This window comes from Lepidochelys kempii, chromosome 25 (assembly GCF_965140285.1).
Source record: "Lepidochelys kempii isolate rLepKem1 chromosome 25, rLepKem1.hap1, whole genome shotgun sequence".
In the NCBI taxonomy this organism is placed as follows: Eukaryota; Metazoa; Chordata; order Testudines; family Cheloniidae; genus Lepidochelys; species Lepidochelys kempii.
This window is the reverse complement of record NC_136404.1, coordinates 19352084-19371281: the sequence shown is the minus strand read 5'-3', so window position 1 is coordinate 19371281 and position 19198 is coordinate 19352084. Positions and strand designations below refer to the sequence as shown.

The 19198-nt window shown below is 49.1% G+C and overlaps 2 protein-coding genes across 4 annotated transcripts in view; both read right to left on the bottom strand.

Moving 5' to 3' along the window:
- Positions 1 to 8530, bottom strand: part of MED26 (mediator complex subunit 26) — a 60846-nt gene extending 52316 nt beyond the window's left edge. For 2 of the 3 annotated variants that reach the window (XM_073324055.2, XM_073324054.2), the window contains exon 1: positions 811 to 1163. In XM_073324055.2, coding sequence (XP_073180156.1) covers positions 811 to 885 — 75 coding nt within the window. In that variant the 5' untranslated portion in view covers positions 886 to 1163. Of the gene's footprint in view, positions 1 to 810; positions 1164 to 8507 lie in introns of those variants that run through there. The other variant, XM_073324058.2, reaches the window with a different exon arrangement.
- SMIM7 (small integral membrane protein 7) lies at positions 3659 to 11059 on the bottom strand. The gene is made up of 5 exons (XM_073324065.2): positions 10958 to 11059; positions 10778 to 10819; positions 10070 to 10122; positions 8451 to 8541; positions 3659 to 7808 (listed from the first exon to the last, which is right to left on the bottom strand). The coding sequence occupies exons 1-5, from the start codon at positions 10981 to 10983 to the stop codon at positions 7793 to 7795; spliced, it is 228 nt and encodes a 75-aa protein (XP_073180166.1). The 5' UTR covers positions 10984 to 11059; the 3' UTR covers positions 3659 to 7792.
- Between the last annotated feature and the right edge of the window lie 8139 nt (positions 11060 to 19198).

The following is a 19198-nucleotide window of genomic DNA, read 5'->3' as shown; positions in this document are numbered from 1 at the left end:
GAAAGCCAGGCTCCCCTTGCGCCACCCGCGGCCGGAGCTTCCGGTCAAGGGCTGCTCCGCGAGGAGGGGACCCCGGGGAACCGGCATGCAGGCTGCCGGCGGGATAGGCGCCTCCCGGGAGGCCAGAAACCAGGAGCTCGCAACACACCCACAAGGGTCACCGGTTCGCGGACGGCACGATCTATGGGGCAGCGCCCCCCGGGGAGGGGGAGGTCGGCGGAGCAGGGGGCGGCAGCGCCCCCACCCCCACCCGCCCGGGGAGGGAGAAGGGGAAGGGGAGGTCGGCGGAGCAGGGGGCAGCGCGCCCCCACCCCCACCCGCCCGGGGAGGGGGGGGAGGTCGGCGGAGCAGGGGGCAGCGCGCCCCCACCCCCTCCCGCCCGGGGAGGAGGGGGGGAGGTCGGCGGAGCAGGGGGCAGCGCGCCCCCACCCCCACCCGCCCGGGGAGGGGGGGGGAGGTCGGCGGAGCAGGGGGCAGCGCGCCCCCACCCCCACCCGCCCGGGGAGGGGGGGGAGGGGGAAGGGGAGGTCGGCGGAGCAGGGGGCAGCGCGCCCCCACCCCCACCCGCCCGGGGAGGGGGAAGGGGAGGTCGGCGGAGCAGGGGGCAGCGCGCCCCCACCCCCACCCGCCCGGGGAGGGGGAAGGGGAGGTCGGCGGAGCAGGGGGCAGCGCGCCCCCACCCCCACCCGCCCGGGGAGGGGGGGGAGGGGGAAGGGGAGGTCGGCGGAGCAGGGGGCAGCGCGCCCCCACCCCCACCCGCCCGGGGAGGGGGAGGTCGGCGGGGAAGGGGAAGGGGAGGTCTGTACTCACGTTACTCTGCGGGTCGATGGCCTGCAGCAGCCGGTCCCTGATCTGCTGCGGGGAGGGGGCCGGAGCCGCTGTCATTGCCTGGGCGAAGCGGGGCGGCTGCGGCCGGGGCGGGCAGGCGGCGGGGCCGGGCCGGGCCGGGGCAGCGGCTCCTCACTCGCCGGCAGCAGCCTCCTCAGGGCGCCGCAGCCGCATGTTCGCTCCCCGCGCGGCGGGGGGAGCGGCGCTCGGAGCCAGACGCGACCGCGAGGGGGGGTCGAGGCGGCAGGACTAGGCCGGACCCGTCTGCTCAGCTCGGGGCCGAACTCAACTGTGGGCAGGACTCGGAGAGCCAGCCCCGCGCAAGGCACCATGGGACCCACCCGACGCCATTACGCACGGCGCGACTGTGACGTACAAACGCACGCACAGGCACGTTGAGCAAGTGCGCATGCTCGGTAGAAGCGAAGGCCTCCTCTTCGCAATACGCATGCGCCCAAGGCGGGCCGGCAGCGTATAGCGCCAAGGCGAAGGCAGCGCCCTGACCCCGCACGTTACCGAGCCGGCGGGGGAGGCGGCTCCAGCGTCCGCTGGGCTGCCCCGGAGCGACAGCGACGGAGCCCGCTAGGCCTTCCCCTTAGCCCCAGCAGCTGCTGCCGGCCCCGGATTGCTCGGCGGGAGCAACGGGGGCCCAGCCCAGGACTCGGGGGCAGCCCCAGAGCTGGGGCAGCGGCGCGCATAAGGGGGGGCTGCGGCTCAAGGGCTAATGGCCAAGGGGTGCGGCTACAGTAAAGCCCCGCTGAAGCCAGCAAGGGTGATGGGACAGGCCAAGATTAAACAGAGTATTCACAGAAAGCCCGTGGTTTGATCTCCAGCTCTCGCTTAGAGATGGGCACTTGTCCTGGCAGTAACGGGGGGAGGGGGGGGAATAGCCTCTGCAAAACCAGACAGCTAAGATTTTTCTTTAATGCAAGGTACCCTCAGTAAAGAGAGTGACAACAGTGAGTCTTTCTAGCTGAAAAGCAGATGATATAATTAACACTATTTGAAGAAAACGGCCATTACTAAAAACAAACATTTCCATAATCTTCCTGCTGGCAGCAGCCTCAAGAAAGTAATGGTGTTAGTCATAACACACACCATAGTGTCTCCCTTGCATGCCAATGCAATCTGAAGCAGTGCAAAAAACCCTTAAACAGATTGGACCTCATTACTCTTTGTAGGATAAAACATACACCCAGAATAATTTGAATCAGGTTACTTTCAAGGGCTTTAATGCCCACAGATACATTCCTAAAGGTCCCTATTCTATTTGTGTCAATTTTATGAGCCACTGTCTACATTAAATCTCCCCATCACATAACATTTTTAAACATCTCACCAAACTAAGATGCAATCTATTGGTAGGGCTAAGTATATAAAACTAAAAGCTAGGCATCCCCAACAAGTCAAGCTATAGTTATGCTGCCAAAGAACCAAAGTTCTGGATATGGGAGGAGAAAACCTATTTTCTTCTCCCAGCAGCAGCTGCACTTGTTTAAAACCTCAGGAGAGTCCGTTTATGTTCTGGTGGCCTCTACTGGAAAAGGGAAATCAATAGATGCTAAATAATTCTAGAATATTCACGAAAGAATTATATTTGGCATATAATCACTACCACACCTTGCCCCTATTAATTTGCTTTTTGGCTGCCTTTTGTGTAGTCACATTTGACCTCTCACATCTGAGAGATAGGCATATACCATTGGGCAAATGATGATTTTTATACCCCTTGCATAATCAGGATTTCCACTAATTTTCACTGTAGTGGTTAAAATGATCATTGAAGCAACTGCTAGAGCCTGCATAGTTTAAGCCTTGTGGAAAGGACTGAGTTTACAAAATACAAAGAAAGACACATAAGGCCTTATATCAGAGGCCTGAGCTAAAGTCGTAAAGTTTTCCTAATATAAAGCAAAGTCAGGCTGTGAACTAGACCCTACTCACAGAATCTGGCAACAGGGCTGATATTGCAGAAACACAATTCCTAAGTAGTGTTAGGTACGATAATATACACGCAAACACATTCCAGAAGGGTGGTACTTGAACACCCCGCTACCAACCTATCCTCCAAAGATAACAGGAACATGCTGACCCATCTTAAAGATTAGGTCAGGATGATAGCATGAGGGATACAGAAGTTTTGATCAAACCAACAGGTACAAGGCAATGGGTGGCGGCCAGATACATCGGGGCAATACATAACTTGTTTGTAACGATGTATAAAAAGGCATCTCAGAGGGAGTGTCTTTGGCCAGCGTAAGGGGGAATGGAAAGTCCCGCCATTTATTGAGCTGCATCCATTATCACAGACATACATCTTAGTAGCCTCAGAATCTGCCAAGTGCTATTACCATGCTTCATTGACAATAAACTTGGCCGGGCGCCTTCGTACCTTAACGGATCCTGTGGTCATCGGACAGTTTGACTGAAGTCTGCTGTGCCAACTATCTGGTTGGGACAGCACACAGAGAACACACACATGGAGCCAGATATCTAACAACAGTCATACTTGCACTATCTGCTCAGCTCTGTATAAGGCACAAATAAGAAAACAGGCCCTGCCCTGAGAAATTCACAATCTAAAATTTCATTCCACACAAAAAGTAAAGCTGTGCCATAAATCCCACACTCTGAAAATCAGTGGTCACTAAGTGGTATGCCACACTAATCAAGGATCTAAACTCTTGGGTGCATCGTAAGAATAAGTAGTTCAAAGCAAACAATTTTAATCAGTTTCAGTGCAACAGTGTATAACTGCAATGATAACATGTATAAACATTTAACTATTACACTTATAACATCTGCTAAAGTGACTACTATCAATGCTTCATTGCATTATATCATCCATTTAATCAGAATATGGTTTATTATACATATAGTTACTATACAAGAGCTCTGTGTAACTTGGAAGCTTGTACCTTCCACCAACAGAAGTTGGTCTCATGAAAAACATTACCTCACCTACCTTGTTGCTATAATATAGTTTGCTATATTTGCAGTGTTAGTATAGCTTGAACATTTTCTACCTCCTAAATTAAAACACATTGAAAAGTGTTACTTAGAGAAGAGAATGCTACTTGTTCTACATGGAATTGACCAGAACTTCACATCTACAAAACATTGCTCTGAATAACTGATACAAATCAAAAGAATGGTGGACACAAAATAGAGCTGAGTGCTACTCTGACGATTAAGGGGACCTCTAGTGGCTTATTTATAAACTGTAGGACCATCCTCTTCAATACACTGGCTAAGTATTCACTGAGGAAGGTAGATAAAAATTAGGATGGAAATACTTTGAGAGTCATGGATTCTAAAAACAGTAGATTTTAATGGGATTCCATCCCCTGCATACCGTGGAAAGGACAGCATCTCTCCCCTTTTCAACAGATGTGCATGGGACAACTGAACTTTCAAATATAACCCCATCCTAAAGATTATTCTTTGCAAACTGAAATATCTCAAGATCCTTGCCAATCATGGCTAGGGATGAGCAGGAGGGAGATTTTAATGTGTCTCTTAGTAAAGGGAAAGGTCAGCTGCCCTTAGACAGGCATTAGACCCATTCTCAAGAATGCAACGTTCATTACTGCCAACTTTCTAACCTATGATGTTATAATATTTAACTGTCCACAGGTGTCCACTCCTTTGTAGTGGCATGTTTTTATTACTTGGTTTTGTAGGAGAAAGCAGTGTTGGAAGTAGCCACATCTTCATCCCATGGTTTGGTTTCAGACAGGACTATGACAGACACAGAATTACTCCCAAAATACCTGAATTACTCAACCCGATGACGAAGTGTGATCTTGTCTTCTCTCACCATCCCTTAAACCCTTCCTGTAGTTGTCATCTGCTCTTATCCTTATATTTATTTAAGCCCCCATTTGCTTAAAAACGTTGTGCTCATAACTCAATGGGACTAATATGCATGGAGTTAAACCCATGCATAAATGTTTGCAGGTTCAGAGCCTGAAACTGAAAATTCTTCAGGGATTCTATTTTTATGTGCAGTGCTTTATCAAACATTTACAGTGCCGTATAAAAACTTTACTTTTCCCATATTTTCTGAGAAAAGATTAAATACAAACATAAGAGAGTTTTTAAAAAAAAAAAGGCAGTCAGGCATGGTGTTATATACAACAATTGGAAAAGAGTTACAAATTAAAATATGGTCTCGTTCATTTAGAGTTAGCCTGGGGCTGCAAGCTTTCCTTTGTGGTACAGACCTCTCAGCAGAAATCCTTCCCAGTTTATCAATCTTGGTAGATTGCTGCAATTCATTCTGGTTGGGGCTACCCCCAAAAAAGGTACAAAAACTTCAGGTAGAGCGGAATAAAGCTGCTCCTCTTCACTGAGCACCTTCTGGAGCACATAATACAGTACCTATGTACTACCTATTGTACAGTGCAAGGTATTAGTTACAGTCTATAGCCTAGGACCCACTTATCAGAGTCTTCTCTCTCCTTCTCTGAAGTTACAACCCCCTGGATTCCTCTCCATTCTAGGAGTTAATTTTCATGGCTGGTATCAGGCTCTTCAAAGTGGAGAGCCTATGCCTATGGGGCCTGATCATTCCAGAGATGAAGTTTAGGAAGCTTCTGGGCACAGTGTAAAATTTGCTCTCTTAGGCAAGCTTCCTGATTTGACTGGTCAATTGGAACTATGACTAGGAAGGTTCCACTGCTGGGCTTTTTATTATAAACAGCTATTTATTTATCCCTTAATTATTTTAGTTGTAGAGGACACCAAAGCTACTTACCAAGGGAGGCCAATTTCAATTAATAAATAAAAATAAAAAATGCTGGAGAAAAAAAAAAAAGAAGTCACAATTACAGGACAAACCAATTAACTCTTAGACCTTCTCGGCAGTTCTACAATGAAACTGACTCTTACTAAAAGAAAAGGAGGACTTGTGGCACCTTAGAGACTAAAATTTATTTGACCATAAAACTTTCGTAAGCTTCCAATGAAGTTAGCTGTAGCTCACAAAAGCTTACTCTGAGAGTGGGGTGGGAGGAGGTATTGTTTCATGGTCTCTGTGTATATAATGTCTTCTGCAGTTTCCACAGTATGCATCCGATGAAGTGAGCTGTAGCTCACGAAAGCTAATGCTCAAATAAATTGGTTAGTCTCTCAGGTGCCACAAGTACTCCTTTTCTTTTTGCGAATACAGACTAACATGGCTGTTACTCTGAAACCTGTACTCTGAAACCTGGCCCTTGCTAGTTGACTCTACTAGGAACTAACAGAGTACCAAGCAGCTTTAACACTCTAAAAATAAAACTACTCTCTTCAAATCCATTTATATATTATCCACCAGAGCTCAACAGGGATGTATAATCTGAGCCATTTTTATTGAAACCTCCAGTACTGGTTTGGAAGATAAACAATTTACACATACGCAATCACCAACATTGATTTAAGAAGTCTGATTACACTAAATTTGGTAACTATCTTAGATGTGTGCTATGAATCTAGAACATGCATATTACATATCAACTGATAAACACAGATCATTTAATTGATATTTAAATTACAGAAGCTATAAAAACCTTAATTACATTTAGCACTTTTGCATGAAAGAAATGTGACTATTGTAACTGCTATTAAGAAGATAGTGCACTAACAGCAAGTACAAAAATATGCTAACGTACAATCACTCCCTTAGGCCTAAATTAAATGTTTACTTAAATGCTGTTTTACCACATAACTTGGAAAGCCTGAAGAGAAAGAAAAAAAGACTGAAGAATTAATTATTCTTAAAATTTTCTTTTCAGCCTGTTCTGATGTGTATATTCTCATAATACTTGGAAGTTAGTTTAAGATCTCAAGACCTGTTACTTCTTTTGATGATGAATGTGTATTTTTTTAACCTACAAGTTCTTTGGAGCTTGTTCCTGAGATTCTGGACCCTCTTTACTGGAATTTAATTGTACAAGTAGCAGTGTCTGTATGCTCAGTTATTTCAACTTCAAGGACATTTATAACCAGCTTGAGAAAGGCATAATTCTGGTGGCCTCTACTCTGCTAACTCCATATCCACAAAATCTACCTGTCTCAGTAGGTAGATTCTCTAGGGCAGTTTGCAGGCAAATACTATCTTTGATATAGTGAACAACATTCTTCTCCGCCTCCCATAAGTTATTTCTTTATTGCGCAGCCCATGACATCCAGATATTTCGAGTGCTACGCAGCTCTCTATAGTTAGATACAAAACTGACAATCATTAAAATTACAGGAATATAACATTGTTTTGCTTAACTTTATAAAAATGCCTTACAAATGGCAAAATTGGTCTCAGACAATAGAGCAGTGGCTCCTCAAATAGCCTATACTATGCCATAACAGACTAAGAGCAAGGAGTGACTGAAAGCAGAGATTCTTGTGACCATCAGATGTTGTTGTAGTTCTACAGTTCACCAAGCATCATGTTGCTGGGCCAGCATCATCATTTAGAAGTTATTTATATATGCTAGAAAAGTTGAACAATTTTGCTTTGAGCATCAAGGTTGGTAGGCCTAAAAGGTGACACTCCCATAGAGGCAAGCTAGAGGAGGGTATACACATGGGTCAACGTGTTTGCTGTTAGTCCAATATTTATTGGGGTCTGTTGAAAAAAAGATATGCAGTAAGTCCCAAGAGTCAGCCCACACTTTTGGTAAATATGGTCCAGGAGGGTCAGTTTGTGTGTCTACCAACCATGAAAGTGCTCCCCACCATTTAACAAGAAGCTACTTTCATTTACATAATAATCACACCATCTATTACAATCCGCCCAAGAATATGAATGTGTTCTATCTCTTTAACATTTAGACCCTTGTATAAAAGAACAGACCAAAATTCTTTGTTCATATTTTGAAAACATTGCAGTCTTTTAGTTTATGGAAAGGTCATGTTTCCAGCCAAAAGCCTCCTCCAAGTTACCAGATAAAGAAAGCTCTCCAAACAGGTTTCTGGATGACTTTCAAGATCCAAATAACCTAGCAGATATAACAGAAAACACAAAAGTAGTTGAGAATTGGGTATAATTGTATACTAGTCATCCAATTAAATGTCACTACTGCCAGAAGAGACATTAATACATATCTGCATCAGTTCTGCTTTCCCACTCATTGGACCATATAGCTACACAGGTGAAACGCTAGCAGATATTTTGCCAGCCTGTCCATTGAGACTGAGCATGAGGCTCAAATCCAGGGTTTTGAGAGGCAGCATGAAGGCATCTGCAAGGCCGTGAAGCTGGCCTAGCCCAAGGGGTTGGTTTTTCTGTGTGAGAGTTTGGTTTTTTCACATCCAAGACACCACTAACGTCATTTGCCCTGGTCTTCCAACATAACTGACATGTTTAAGCAACACATGGTAAGAAGCACTAGATTCAAGGTTGAATCTCTTATTGATGAACAGAGAAACTAAATTCATCATGCATTACGAGTTTCATTATCATTAAGTAACAAGGTCAGTGAACATCTCCTTGCAGATCAAAATTGAAACAAATGAGGCTCAAGAGCAGCCCAAAACAAAGGAAGACAGCAGGATCAGAAGAAGAGGAGTTAGAAACAAAACCAAGATGTCTAACTTAAGAAAAAAATTATAGCAATGAGATCCAATCTGGTTCTACTTACACAATCATGCAAAACATCATGAAGATGTTCCACAAGGCAATGAAGATTCGAAAGTACCTGAGACTCAACAAGAACTCCCTGATATTGTCACCTAGAAAATCAAAGGAAAAACCCTTTATCATATACAGCAAATACAGACACACACATTTACACTTCACATTTTCAATATTAACTGAAACATGTCATAGACTGTTAATTCAAAATAAAAACTGAATGTTACAAAGGACAAAACAAACGAGAAATGGAGATTTGGGAGGGGATGGCCACCACCTAGTTTAGTCTGTCACGAACACCCACAAAAGGTCTAGAAAACAAGGAAAAGAAAGCAGAAGGTAGGTCACATCCCATTCCAAAAAAGGAAAAGGACAGCTGTCATGGCCACATGTTATAGTATGTGGTCTTCCCACCTCAATCATTCATCATAATGAGGATAAATACATAGGGGCAACTTAAAGGCACAAACAGTAATGAGGAAATCAACACATAAAGGCACTGAGTTCTTCTGCAGCATAGACGCTAGTATCCAAAAATGCAGGAGGGAATGTACACTGTAAATCTTAGGACTCCTGCTCCAAGTCACAGTTCTGAGAGGAAGAGCAGTGCCTGCAAAGCCCCTAGGGAAATGTTGTTCAGCAAGTTGTAAGCAGAGATTGGTGAGCCAGTCACTAGCTATAGATGGATCAGTGAACTCATATTTGGGTGTCTCAGAAATGGGTTCATGTTAAGCACTTTTGTCTTAGAGGTTTCCCATGTAGATTTGATTAATCAGAGGGAAGCCACCTGTATGAACAAAGTGCTTCATTCACAACCATCTTTGCAGTGCCCACACTGAGGGAAACTACACACGCGAAGGGCTTGGCTACACTTGCGAGTTACAGAGCAATAAAGGAGCCCCAAGCGCACTAGCTCACTACCCGTCCACACTGGCAAGGCACGTACAACGCTCTGACTCGGTGGCTACAGTGCTGCTGGTACTTCACCGCGCGAGTGGAATAATGTTTGCTGCACCCCCGCAGCGCCAGTGTGGATGAGGTGTTGCATTACTGCACTCTGATCAGCCTCTGGAAACGCCCCATAATCCCCTTAATTCAAGTAGCCACTCTTGTCATTGTTTTTGAATCACCGTAGGAATGCGGACATGCCCTTTGAAAGCTCGGTTTCTGACAGCCAGCTGCTTATCTGCTCCGAGACAAAGCAACCATTAGTGCGCAAGGCTGTGTGTGAGAGAGAGAGCAGCAGGCGGGGATGGAGGTCTGCTGCTGTCTGAACTTACAAGACAGAATGCTGACATGCTCTCAGCCCCCCAAGAACCCACTCTCTCTCCACCCACATACTCACAACACACCTCATGTCACACTCCACTCCACCCCCCATTTGAAAAGCTCGTTGCAGTCACTTGCATGCTGGGACAGCTGCCCATAATGCACCGCTCCCAATGCCGCTGCATGTGCCACAAATGTGGCCATGCCAGAGCGCTTGAAGCGGTCAGTGTGGACAGATTGCAGCGCTTTCCCTACTGCGCTCTCCGAAGGCTGGTTTAACCCGAAGCGCTCTACATCTGCAAGTGTAGCCATGCCCTAAGAGTCCCAGACGAAGTGTTCACTCATTGAGCCTATTACCCGTAGTTGGCTCCCTAGACTCTTCACCGAAGCCCTGAGCGTCTTTCTTCTTCCTGCAGGGACACAGGAGTTATTTCCACATTGCTGGGAGCAGACACGCATTGCCAGTACCAGCCCTAGGCGGGAGTCCATAGGGTTTGGGACCAGACAATTAACCTAACAAGAGTTTGACCGTGGTGCGACCCACCAGAGCCCTGGGGGACAGCAGCCTGCCAGGAGTGACTGGGAGGGTGGAGACCCTGGCTGGTGCTGAAGGTGCCACAAGGCAGGGGGGACACGACTCCCCTCTGCAGTCGGCGCAGCCGCGGGCACCCGGGCCGGGGGAGGGCGGCACCGGCCCGGCGAGCGGGGCAGCCGCGGGCACCCGGGCCGGGGGAGGGCGGCACCGGCCCGGCGAGCGGGGCAGCCGCGGGCACCCGGGCCGGGGGAGGGCGGCACCGGCCCGGCGAGCGGGGCAGCCGCGGGCACCCGGGCCGGGGGAGGGCGGCACCGGCCCGGCGAGCGGGGCAGCCGCGGGCACCCGGGCCGGGGGAGGGCGGCACCGGCCCGGCGAGCGGGGCAGCCGCGGGCACCCGGGCCGGGGGAGGGCGGCACCGGCCCGGCGAGCGGGGCAGCCGCGGGCACCCGGGCCGGGGGCCGAGAGGACCCAGCGGCGGCCCGTTCAGCGGCTGGTTACGGGAGGGCCCGATCCGCCCCCGCCCCACTCACAGCCTGAAGTTTAACACGGCGCCGGCGTTCAGCAGCAGCGTCCTAAGGGGGGAGAGAGAGAGAGAGAGAGAGAGAGAGAGAGAGAGAGAGAGAGAGCGGGTTAGAGCGGCCGGGGAGCCAGGCGCTCGCCGGGGACTCCCGCCCGCCCCCAGCCCCAGGCCCGGTATCCCGCCCCGGTACCCGCAGAGCAGCAGGTCCCCGATCATCGCGGCGGCTTCCGGACCGGGCCCGGAACCGGAAAGGGCGGCTCCAGCTCAGTCCTTGCGCCGAGACCTCCTGGCTTTGCCGCTAGGGGGCGGTACAGGGGGCGGGGCCCGTCTGCTCGGGGTGGGGACTCTCGGTAGGGTACCCCTGGGAGAGAGTCGGGGTGGAACCCAGGAGTCCTGGGCCCCTCGGCCTTCCCCGGGGCTGGGCATGGAGCCCAGAGTCCTCCTTCCCCCCTCCCATCCCTGGGGATAGAACCCAGGAGTCCTGGTCCCCTCGGCCTTCCCCCGGGCTGGGCATGGAGCCCAGAGTCCTCCTTCCCCCCTCCCATCCCTGGGGATAGAACCCAGGAGTCCTGGGCCCCTCGGCCTTCCCCGGGGCTGGGCATGGAGCCCAGAGTCCTCCTTCCCCCCTCCCATCCCTGGGGATAGAACCCAGGAGTCCTGGTCCCCTCGGCCTTCCCCGGGGCTGGGCATGGAGCCCAGAGTCCTCCTTCCCCCCTCCCATCCCTGGGGATAGAACCCAGGAGTCCTGGGCCCCTCGGCCTTCCCCGGGGCTGGGCATGGAGCCCAGAGTCCTCCTTCCCCCCTCCCATCCCTGGGGATAGAACCCAGGAGTCCTGGTCCCCTCGGCCTTCCCCGGGGCTGGGCATGGAGCCCAGAGTCCTCCTTCCCCCCTCCCATCCCTGGGGATAGAACCCAGGAGTCCTAGTCCCCTCTGCCTTCCCCCGGGCTGGGCATGGAGCCCAGAGTCCTCCTTCCCCCCTCCCATCCCTGGGGACAGAACCCAGGAGTCCTGGTCCCCTCGGCCTTCCCCCGGGCTGGGCATGGAGCCCAGAGTCCTCCTTCCCCCCTTCCATCCCTGGGGATAGAACCCAGGAGTCCTGGTCCCCTCGGCCTTCCCCCGGGCTGGGCATGGAGCCCAGAGTCCTCCTTCCCCCCTCCCATCCCTGGGGATAGAACCCAGGAGTCCTGGTCCCCTCGGCCTTCCCCCGGGCTGGGCATGGAGCCCAGAGTCCTCCTTCCCCCCTTCCATCCCTGGGGATAGAACCCAGGAGTCCTGGTCCCCTTGGACTTCCCCCAGGCTGGGCATGGAGCCCAGAGTCCTCCTTCCCCCCTCCCACTCCTGGGGATAGAACCCAGGAGTCCTAGTCCCCTCGGCCTTCCCCCGGGCTGGGCATGGAGCCCAGAGTCCTCCTTCCCCCCTCCTACCCCTGGGGATAGAACCCAGGAGTCCTGGTCCCCTCGGCCTTCCCCCGGGCTGGGCATGGAGCCCAGAGTCCTCCTTCCCCCCTCCCACCCCTGGGGACAGAACCCAGGAGTCCTGGGCCCCACGGCCTTCCCCCAGGCTGGGCATGGAGCCCAGAGTCCTCCTTCCCCCCTCCCACCCCTGGGGATAGAACCCAGGAGTCCTGGGCCCCACGGCCTTCCCCCGGGCTGGGCATGGAGCCCAGAGTCCTCCTTCCCCCCTCCCATCCCTGGGGATAGAACCCAGGAGTCCTAGTCCCCTCGGCCTTCCCCCGGGCTGGGCATGGAGCCCAGAGTCCTCCTTCCCCCCTCCCATCCCTGGGGATAGAACCCAGGAGTCCTGGGCCCCTTGGACTTCCCCCGGGCTGGGCATGGAGCCCAGAGTCCTCCTTCCCCCCTCCCACCCGTGGGGATAGAACCCAGGAGTCCTGGTCCCCTCGGCCTTCCCCCGGGCTGGGCATGGAGCCCAGAGTCCTCCTTCCCCCCTTCCATCCCTGGGGATAGAACCCAGGAGTCCTGGTCCCCTCGGCCTTCCCCCGGGCTGGGCATGGAGCCCCATCCCTGGGGATAGAACCCAGGAGTCCTGGGCCCCACGGCCTTCCCCCGGGCTGGGCATGGAGCCCAGAGTCCTCCTTCCCCCCTCCCATCCCTGGGGATAGAACCCAGGAGTCCTGGTCCCCACGGCCTTCCCCCGGGCTGGGCATAGCATCCTACACCCTTTCCCCTCCCATCCCCGAGGGTGGAACCCAGGAGTCCTGGTCTCCCGCCCAACCCAGGCCCAGTTGCAGAAGGACAGAAGAACCGGGGAAGAATTAGAGGAATGAAGATGCACATGTTGAATGTGAGGAATTAAATCTTACCCCATATTGGCTAACCTGGGTTAATTACAGAGGGAAACATGGACTAATGGTTAAAGCTCAGGAGTGGGAATTAGGACTCATGTTCTATTGCCAGCTCTGCTACCAACATGCCTTGACAGGTTTCAGAGGAGCAGCCGTGTTAGTCTGTGTCCACAAAAAGAAAAGGAGGACTTGTGGCACCTTAGAGACTAACCAATTTATTTGAGCATAGGCTTTCGTAAGCTACAGCTCACTTCATCGCTTATGCTCAAAAAATTTTGTTAGTCTCTAAGGTGCCACAAGTCCTCCTTAACATGCCTTGAGTATCTCACTTCCCCTCCCTGTATTTCAGTTTCCTCTAATTGATTATCAAGGGTTAATATGAGGGCTGTCAAGCTCTTAAAAAAATGAATCACACTGTTAAACAATAATAAAATACCATTTATATAAATTTTTGGATGTTTTCCACATTTTCAAATATATTGATTTCAATTACAACACAGAATATAAAGTGAGCAGTGTTCACTTTATATTTATTTTTTATTATAAACATTTGTACTGTAAAGCCAAAAGAAACAGTATTTTTCAATTCACTTAATACAAATACTGTAGTGCAATCTTTTTATCATGGAAGTTGAACTTACAAGTGTAGAATTTGCACAGAAAATTACTGCATTCAAAAATAAAGCAATGTAAAACTTTAGAGCCTACAACAATGTAAAACTCAGTTCTACTTCTTCTTCAGCCAATCGCTCAAATAAACAAGTCTGTTTACATTTGCAGGAGATAATGCTGTCTGCTTCTTGTCCACAGTGTCACCTGAAAATGAGAAGAGGCGTTCGCACTACTGCAGCCGGCATCGCAAGATATTTACATGCCAGATGCCCTAAAGATTCGTATGTCCCTTCATGCTTCATCCACCATTCCAGAGGCCATGCGTCCATGCTGATGACAGGTTCTGCTCGATAACAGTCCAAAGCAGTGCAGACTGATGCATGTTTATTTTCATCATCTGAGCAGGGCTGGATTAACTTTTTGTGGGCCCCCATGGGGGCAATGGAGCATGGTGCGGGGGGGTTGGGCCGGCTAGGGTCATGGCATGGCAGGGGTGGCCCGCTCTGCCCAGCCCAGTGTGAGGGCACTATTTACGCTGCCAGTGTGCTCCTTCTCCTCAGGGCTGGGTCAATGCTGTACCACACATCCCCCCTACCCAACATCAGAACACCCTCCCGATTCCCTATAGTCAGAGCCCTCCTGGATTTGCTATGCCCAGTGTCTCCCAGACCCTGCCACAAATGCATAGCACCCTGCACACCACCACCCCGTCCAGCGCCCCCCTACCCACAGCCCCACCACAATTGCCTAGCATCCCACACAGAACCCCATTCCCTAGTGCCCCAACACATAGAGATCTTCACAGCCCAGCACTCCCACCCAGGCCCTCCACAGACCCACGCCCAGCTGCACTCACTGGTCCTGCTGGGAGGCGACTGTGTTTTCTGGGCTGCGCCACCAGTGCAGTCGGGGTGGTCCAGGGATGGGGAATCCCTCCGGCCCCTTGGAAGTGGCATGATCAGCCAGGCTAAGGCCTGCCTCAGGCGGGCTCCCTCAGGATCCACTTGCCTGGAGGGGCCCAGCCAAGACCCCAACACTGTCTCTGCCACTGACTGAGACTGGCCAGGCTTCTGCACCAGTCCCAGACAGCTCAGCTCCAGAGAGACAGGTGGGGCCCCACAGGTGGTGGGAAGCAAAGACTGCCTTTAGCTGGAGGTGCCCTGGGATCCCACCAGGAGATAGAGAGAAGCCAGTGGGTGGGGCCAGGAGGTGGAGAGGAGCCCTCTGCCAGCTGGCAGGCAGGCAGAGAAGAGCAAGTGGTGGGCGGGGGAGCCAGTGGGCTGGCGGGGTCTCAGGTCACAGTGCAAGCAGAGCAGGACGGGGCCCGTTCTGAGCATGGGCCTGGCTCCATGGCCCACTGGCAGTCAGATGCCACCAGTAGAAGGCTGATTTTCTTTTTCAGTGGTTCTGTAGTATCTGCATTGGAGTGTTGTTCTTTTAAGACTGCTGAAAGCATGCTCCACACCTCATATCTCTCAGATTTTTTGGAAGGCACTTCAGATTCTTAAACCCTGGGTCGAGGGCTGTACTATCTTTAAAAATCTCACATTGGTACCTTTTTTGCATTTTGTCAAATCTGCAGCAACAGTGTTCTTAAAATGAACAAAATGTGCTGGGTCATCATCTGAGACTAAAAGAAAAGGAGTACTTGTGGCACCTTAGAGACTAACCAATTTATTTGAGCATGAGCTTTCGTGAGCTACAGCTCACTTCATCGGATGCATACCGTGGAAACTGCAGCAGACTTTATATACACACAGAGATCATGAAACAATACCTCCTCCCACCCCACTGTCCTGCTGGTAATAGCTTATGTAAAGTGATCATCAAGTTGGGCCATTTCCAGCACAAATCCAGGTTTTCTCACCCTCCGCCCCCCCACACACAAACTCACTCTCCTGCTGGTAATAGCCCATCCGAAGTGACAACTCTCTACACAATGTGCATGATAATCAAGGTGGGCCATTTCCTGCACAAATCCAGGTTCTCTCACCCCCTCACCCCACTCCAAAAACCACACACACAAACTCACTATCCTACTGGTAATAGCTCATCCAAAGTGACCACTCTCCCTACAATGTGCATGATAATCAAGGTGGGCCATTTCCAGCACAAATCCAGGTTTTCTCACCCCCCCACCCCCATACACATACAAACTCACTCTCCTGCTGGTAATAGCTCATCCAAAGTGACCACTCTCCCTACAATGTGCATGGTAATCAAGGTGGGCCATGTCCAGCACAAATCCAGGCTTTCTCACCCCCCCCCCACTTTTTTTTTTTTTTTTTTTTTTAATAACATGAAATAAATTGCAGAATGCAAGTGAAACAGAGCAGGAGACAGACAATTCTCCCCCAAGGAGTTCAGTCAAATTTAATTTAAGCATTTTTTTTTTTTAACGAGCATCATCAGCATGGAAGCATGTCCTCTGGAATGGTGGCCGAAGCATGAAGGGACATATGAATGTTTAGCATATCTGGCATGGCAAGGCTGGCTAGAAAGTCCTATGGGAATGCCTCTTCTCACTTTCTGGTGACATTGTAAATAAAAATTGGGCAGCATTATCTCCCATAAATGTAAACAAACTTGTTTGTCTTAGCGATTGGCTGAACAAGAAGTAGGACTGAGTGGACTTGTAGGCTCTAAAGTTTTACATTGTTTTATTTTTGAATGCAGTTATTTTTGTACATAATTCTACATTTGTAAGTTCAACATTCATGATAAAGAGATTGCACTACAGTACTTGTATGAGGTGAACTGAAAAATACTATTTCTTTTGTTTATCATTTTTACAGTGCAAATATTTGTAATAAAAAATAATAACATAAAGTGAGGACTGTACACTTTGTATTCTGTGTTGTAATTGAAATCAATATATTTGAAAATGTAGAAAAACATCCAAAAATATTTAATAAATTTCAATTGGTATTCTATTGTTTAATAGCGGCAAAGAGTCCTGTGGCACTTTATAGACTAACAGACGTATTGGAGCATAAGCTTTTGTGTGTGAATACCCACGAATATTGTTTAACGTGCAATTAAAATTGCGATTAATTGCGATTAATTTTTTAATCACAATTAATTTTTTTGAGTTAATCGCATGAGTTGACTGTGGTTAATGGACAGCCCTAGTTAATATTTATTTGCCAGGGGTGTTGAGAGTCTTAATTCACCGTAATCTGCTCCAGTGGAAAGTGCTACAGACACATACAATATAGTTAACAGTATCACAGACCCCCTCAGCAATAGAACAGATAACATTTTAATCCTCTTAGAAATTGGAGGATTTAGAAACAAACTTTTTCACCAAGTCACTTATACTATACAAAACCGACTCTGGACTCTTATTTGAAACACAAAAAATGAAAGCTCATCTTCTTCCTTATGTCTATGTGTCCTTTGATGATTCTTGATGTTACAGTACAGTGCTGATGTTCTCAAAGAGAAAGATTCTTTTTCTTTTACGTTGAATAAGTACATGAAAATATTTCTGTCTTGTAATCTTAGTTAAATGTCATAGGCCCTATCCAGCAAAGACTTACCCACCTGCTTAAATGTATAGTCGTATTAAGTTTAATGGGACTACTCAAAATTACATTAATAGGACTATTTAAAATTAAGCTTGTGCTTAAGCACCTTCGCAGGAACAGAGCTATATAAGTAGGTTTAAAATATGCAGGGCTATATATATACACCTAGGGTTTTAGATATACATGTTAAATATACAGTGCCCTGTGCATATAGGATGCTATATTCAAATGTTAAATATGAATGTTGACGGTAGATTCACTCTCCTTAGGATGCCTCCATTTGACCTTGTGTGTCAGGAAGTGTGAGGAAGGCTTTCTGTCAGGAGAAAGTGCAGAGCCCAACTGAATTATGTAACTAGGAGCTTTAATGAGAGAACAGCTTGTTGATCAGGAACGTGGGTTCTGTGCAAGGCACTAGTATCTTCTCGCACTGAGTACATGTATAATACACAATAGGTTAGGCTGGGAAACCACAGAGCCTAGCTTCAGTAGTTTACTGATTTTAGCCATTCATTTTTAATTGTTTATCTGGGATGAGGTGGGTGGTCTTCTAAAATCCCCCTTATTTTTAATCCTCTTCCCGCTGCTCTTGGGGAAGTAGCTGGATGCAGGGCCCAACACAGTTATTACAGGTGGGGCTAGACCTCCCTATTTCTGGCTCTTTCTGAATCTGCTGTCCCTAAGAAACCTTTTCTCAATAGCGCAGTACAGACTTCACTTTGCCGTTGCAGCCACAAGCAGAGCACTTCCCCTTTTAGACACACATTGAAGCTTTTGATACACATTCAAAGGCAAATCCTGCAGTGAAGGAGCTATACCCACGGTTAAGGAGTCTGGTGGCACCTTAAAGACTAACAGATTTATTTGGGTATAAACTTTCCTGGGTAAAACACCATTTCTTCAGATGCATGGAGTGAAAATTACAGATGCAGGCATTATATAATGACACATGAACAGAAAGGAGTTACCTCACAAGTGAGAACCAGTGTTGACAGGGCCAATTCGATCACGGTGGATGTAGTCCACTCCCAATCATAGATGAGGAGGTGTCAATTCCAGGAGAGGCAAAGCTGCTTTTGTAATGAGCCAGCCATTCCCAGTCCCTATTCAAGCCCAAATTAATTGTGTTAAATTTGCAAATGAATTTTAGTTCTTCTGTTCTCCAGCATATTACCAACGATCTACAACCTATCCTGGAAAATGATCCCTCACTCTCACAGAGCTTGGGAGGCAGGCCAGTCCTTGCTTACAGACAGCCCCCAACCTGAAGCAAATACTCACCAGCAATTACACACCACACCACAGAAACACTAACCCAGGAACCAATCCCTGTAGCAAACCTCATTGCCTACTCTGTCCCCTTACGTACTCTAGCGACACCATCAGAGGACCCAATCACATCAGCCACACCATCAGAGGCTCATTCACCTGCGTGTCTACTAATGTTATATATGTCATCATGTGCCAGTAATGCCCCTCTGCCATGTATATTGGCCAAACCAGGCAGTCCATACGTAAAAGAATAAATGGACACAAATTGGACATCAGGAATGGTAACATATAAAAGCCAGTAGGAGAACACTTCAATCTTCCTGGACATTCTATAACAGATTTAAAAGTAGCTATACTTGAACAAAAAAACTTCAGAAACAGACTTCAAAGAGAAACAGCAGAACTAAAATTAATTTGCAAATTTAACACCATTAGTCTTTAAGGTGCCACCAGACTCCTTGTTGTTTTTGTGGATACAGACTAACATGGCTATCCCCCTGATACTTGATGCCCATGGTTGCCACTTTGCATAACTCAGCAGCAGCAGAAACGTCATTTGCATGAATCACACTTAGGGGCAGCATCAGAGATGGGCTGCATGGGGAGTAGCAGCACTGGAATAGGATGGGGAAGAGCCTGGTAAAATGAGATGGGAGTGTCTGATCGGATAGGAGCAGCAGGCCTAGGATACAGTGGACAGGGCCCAGTGGAAAG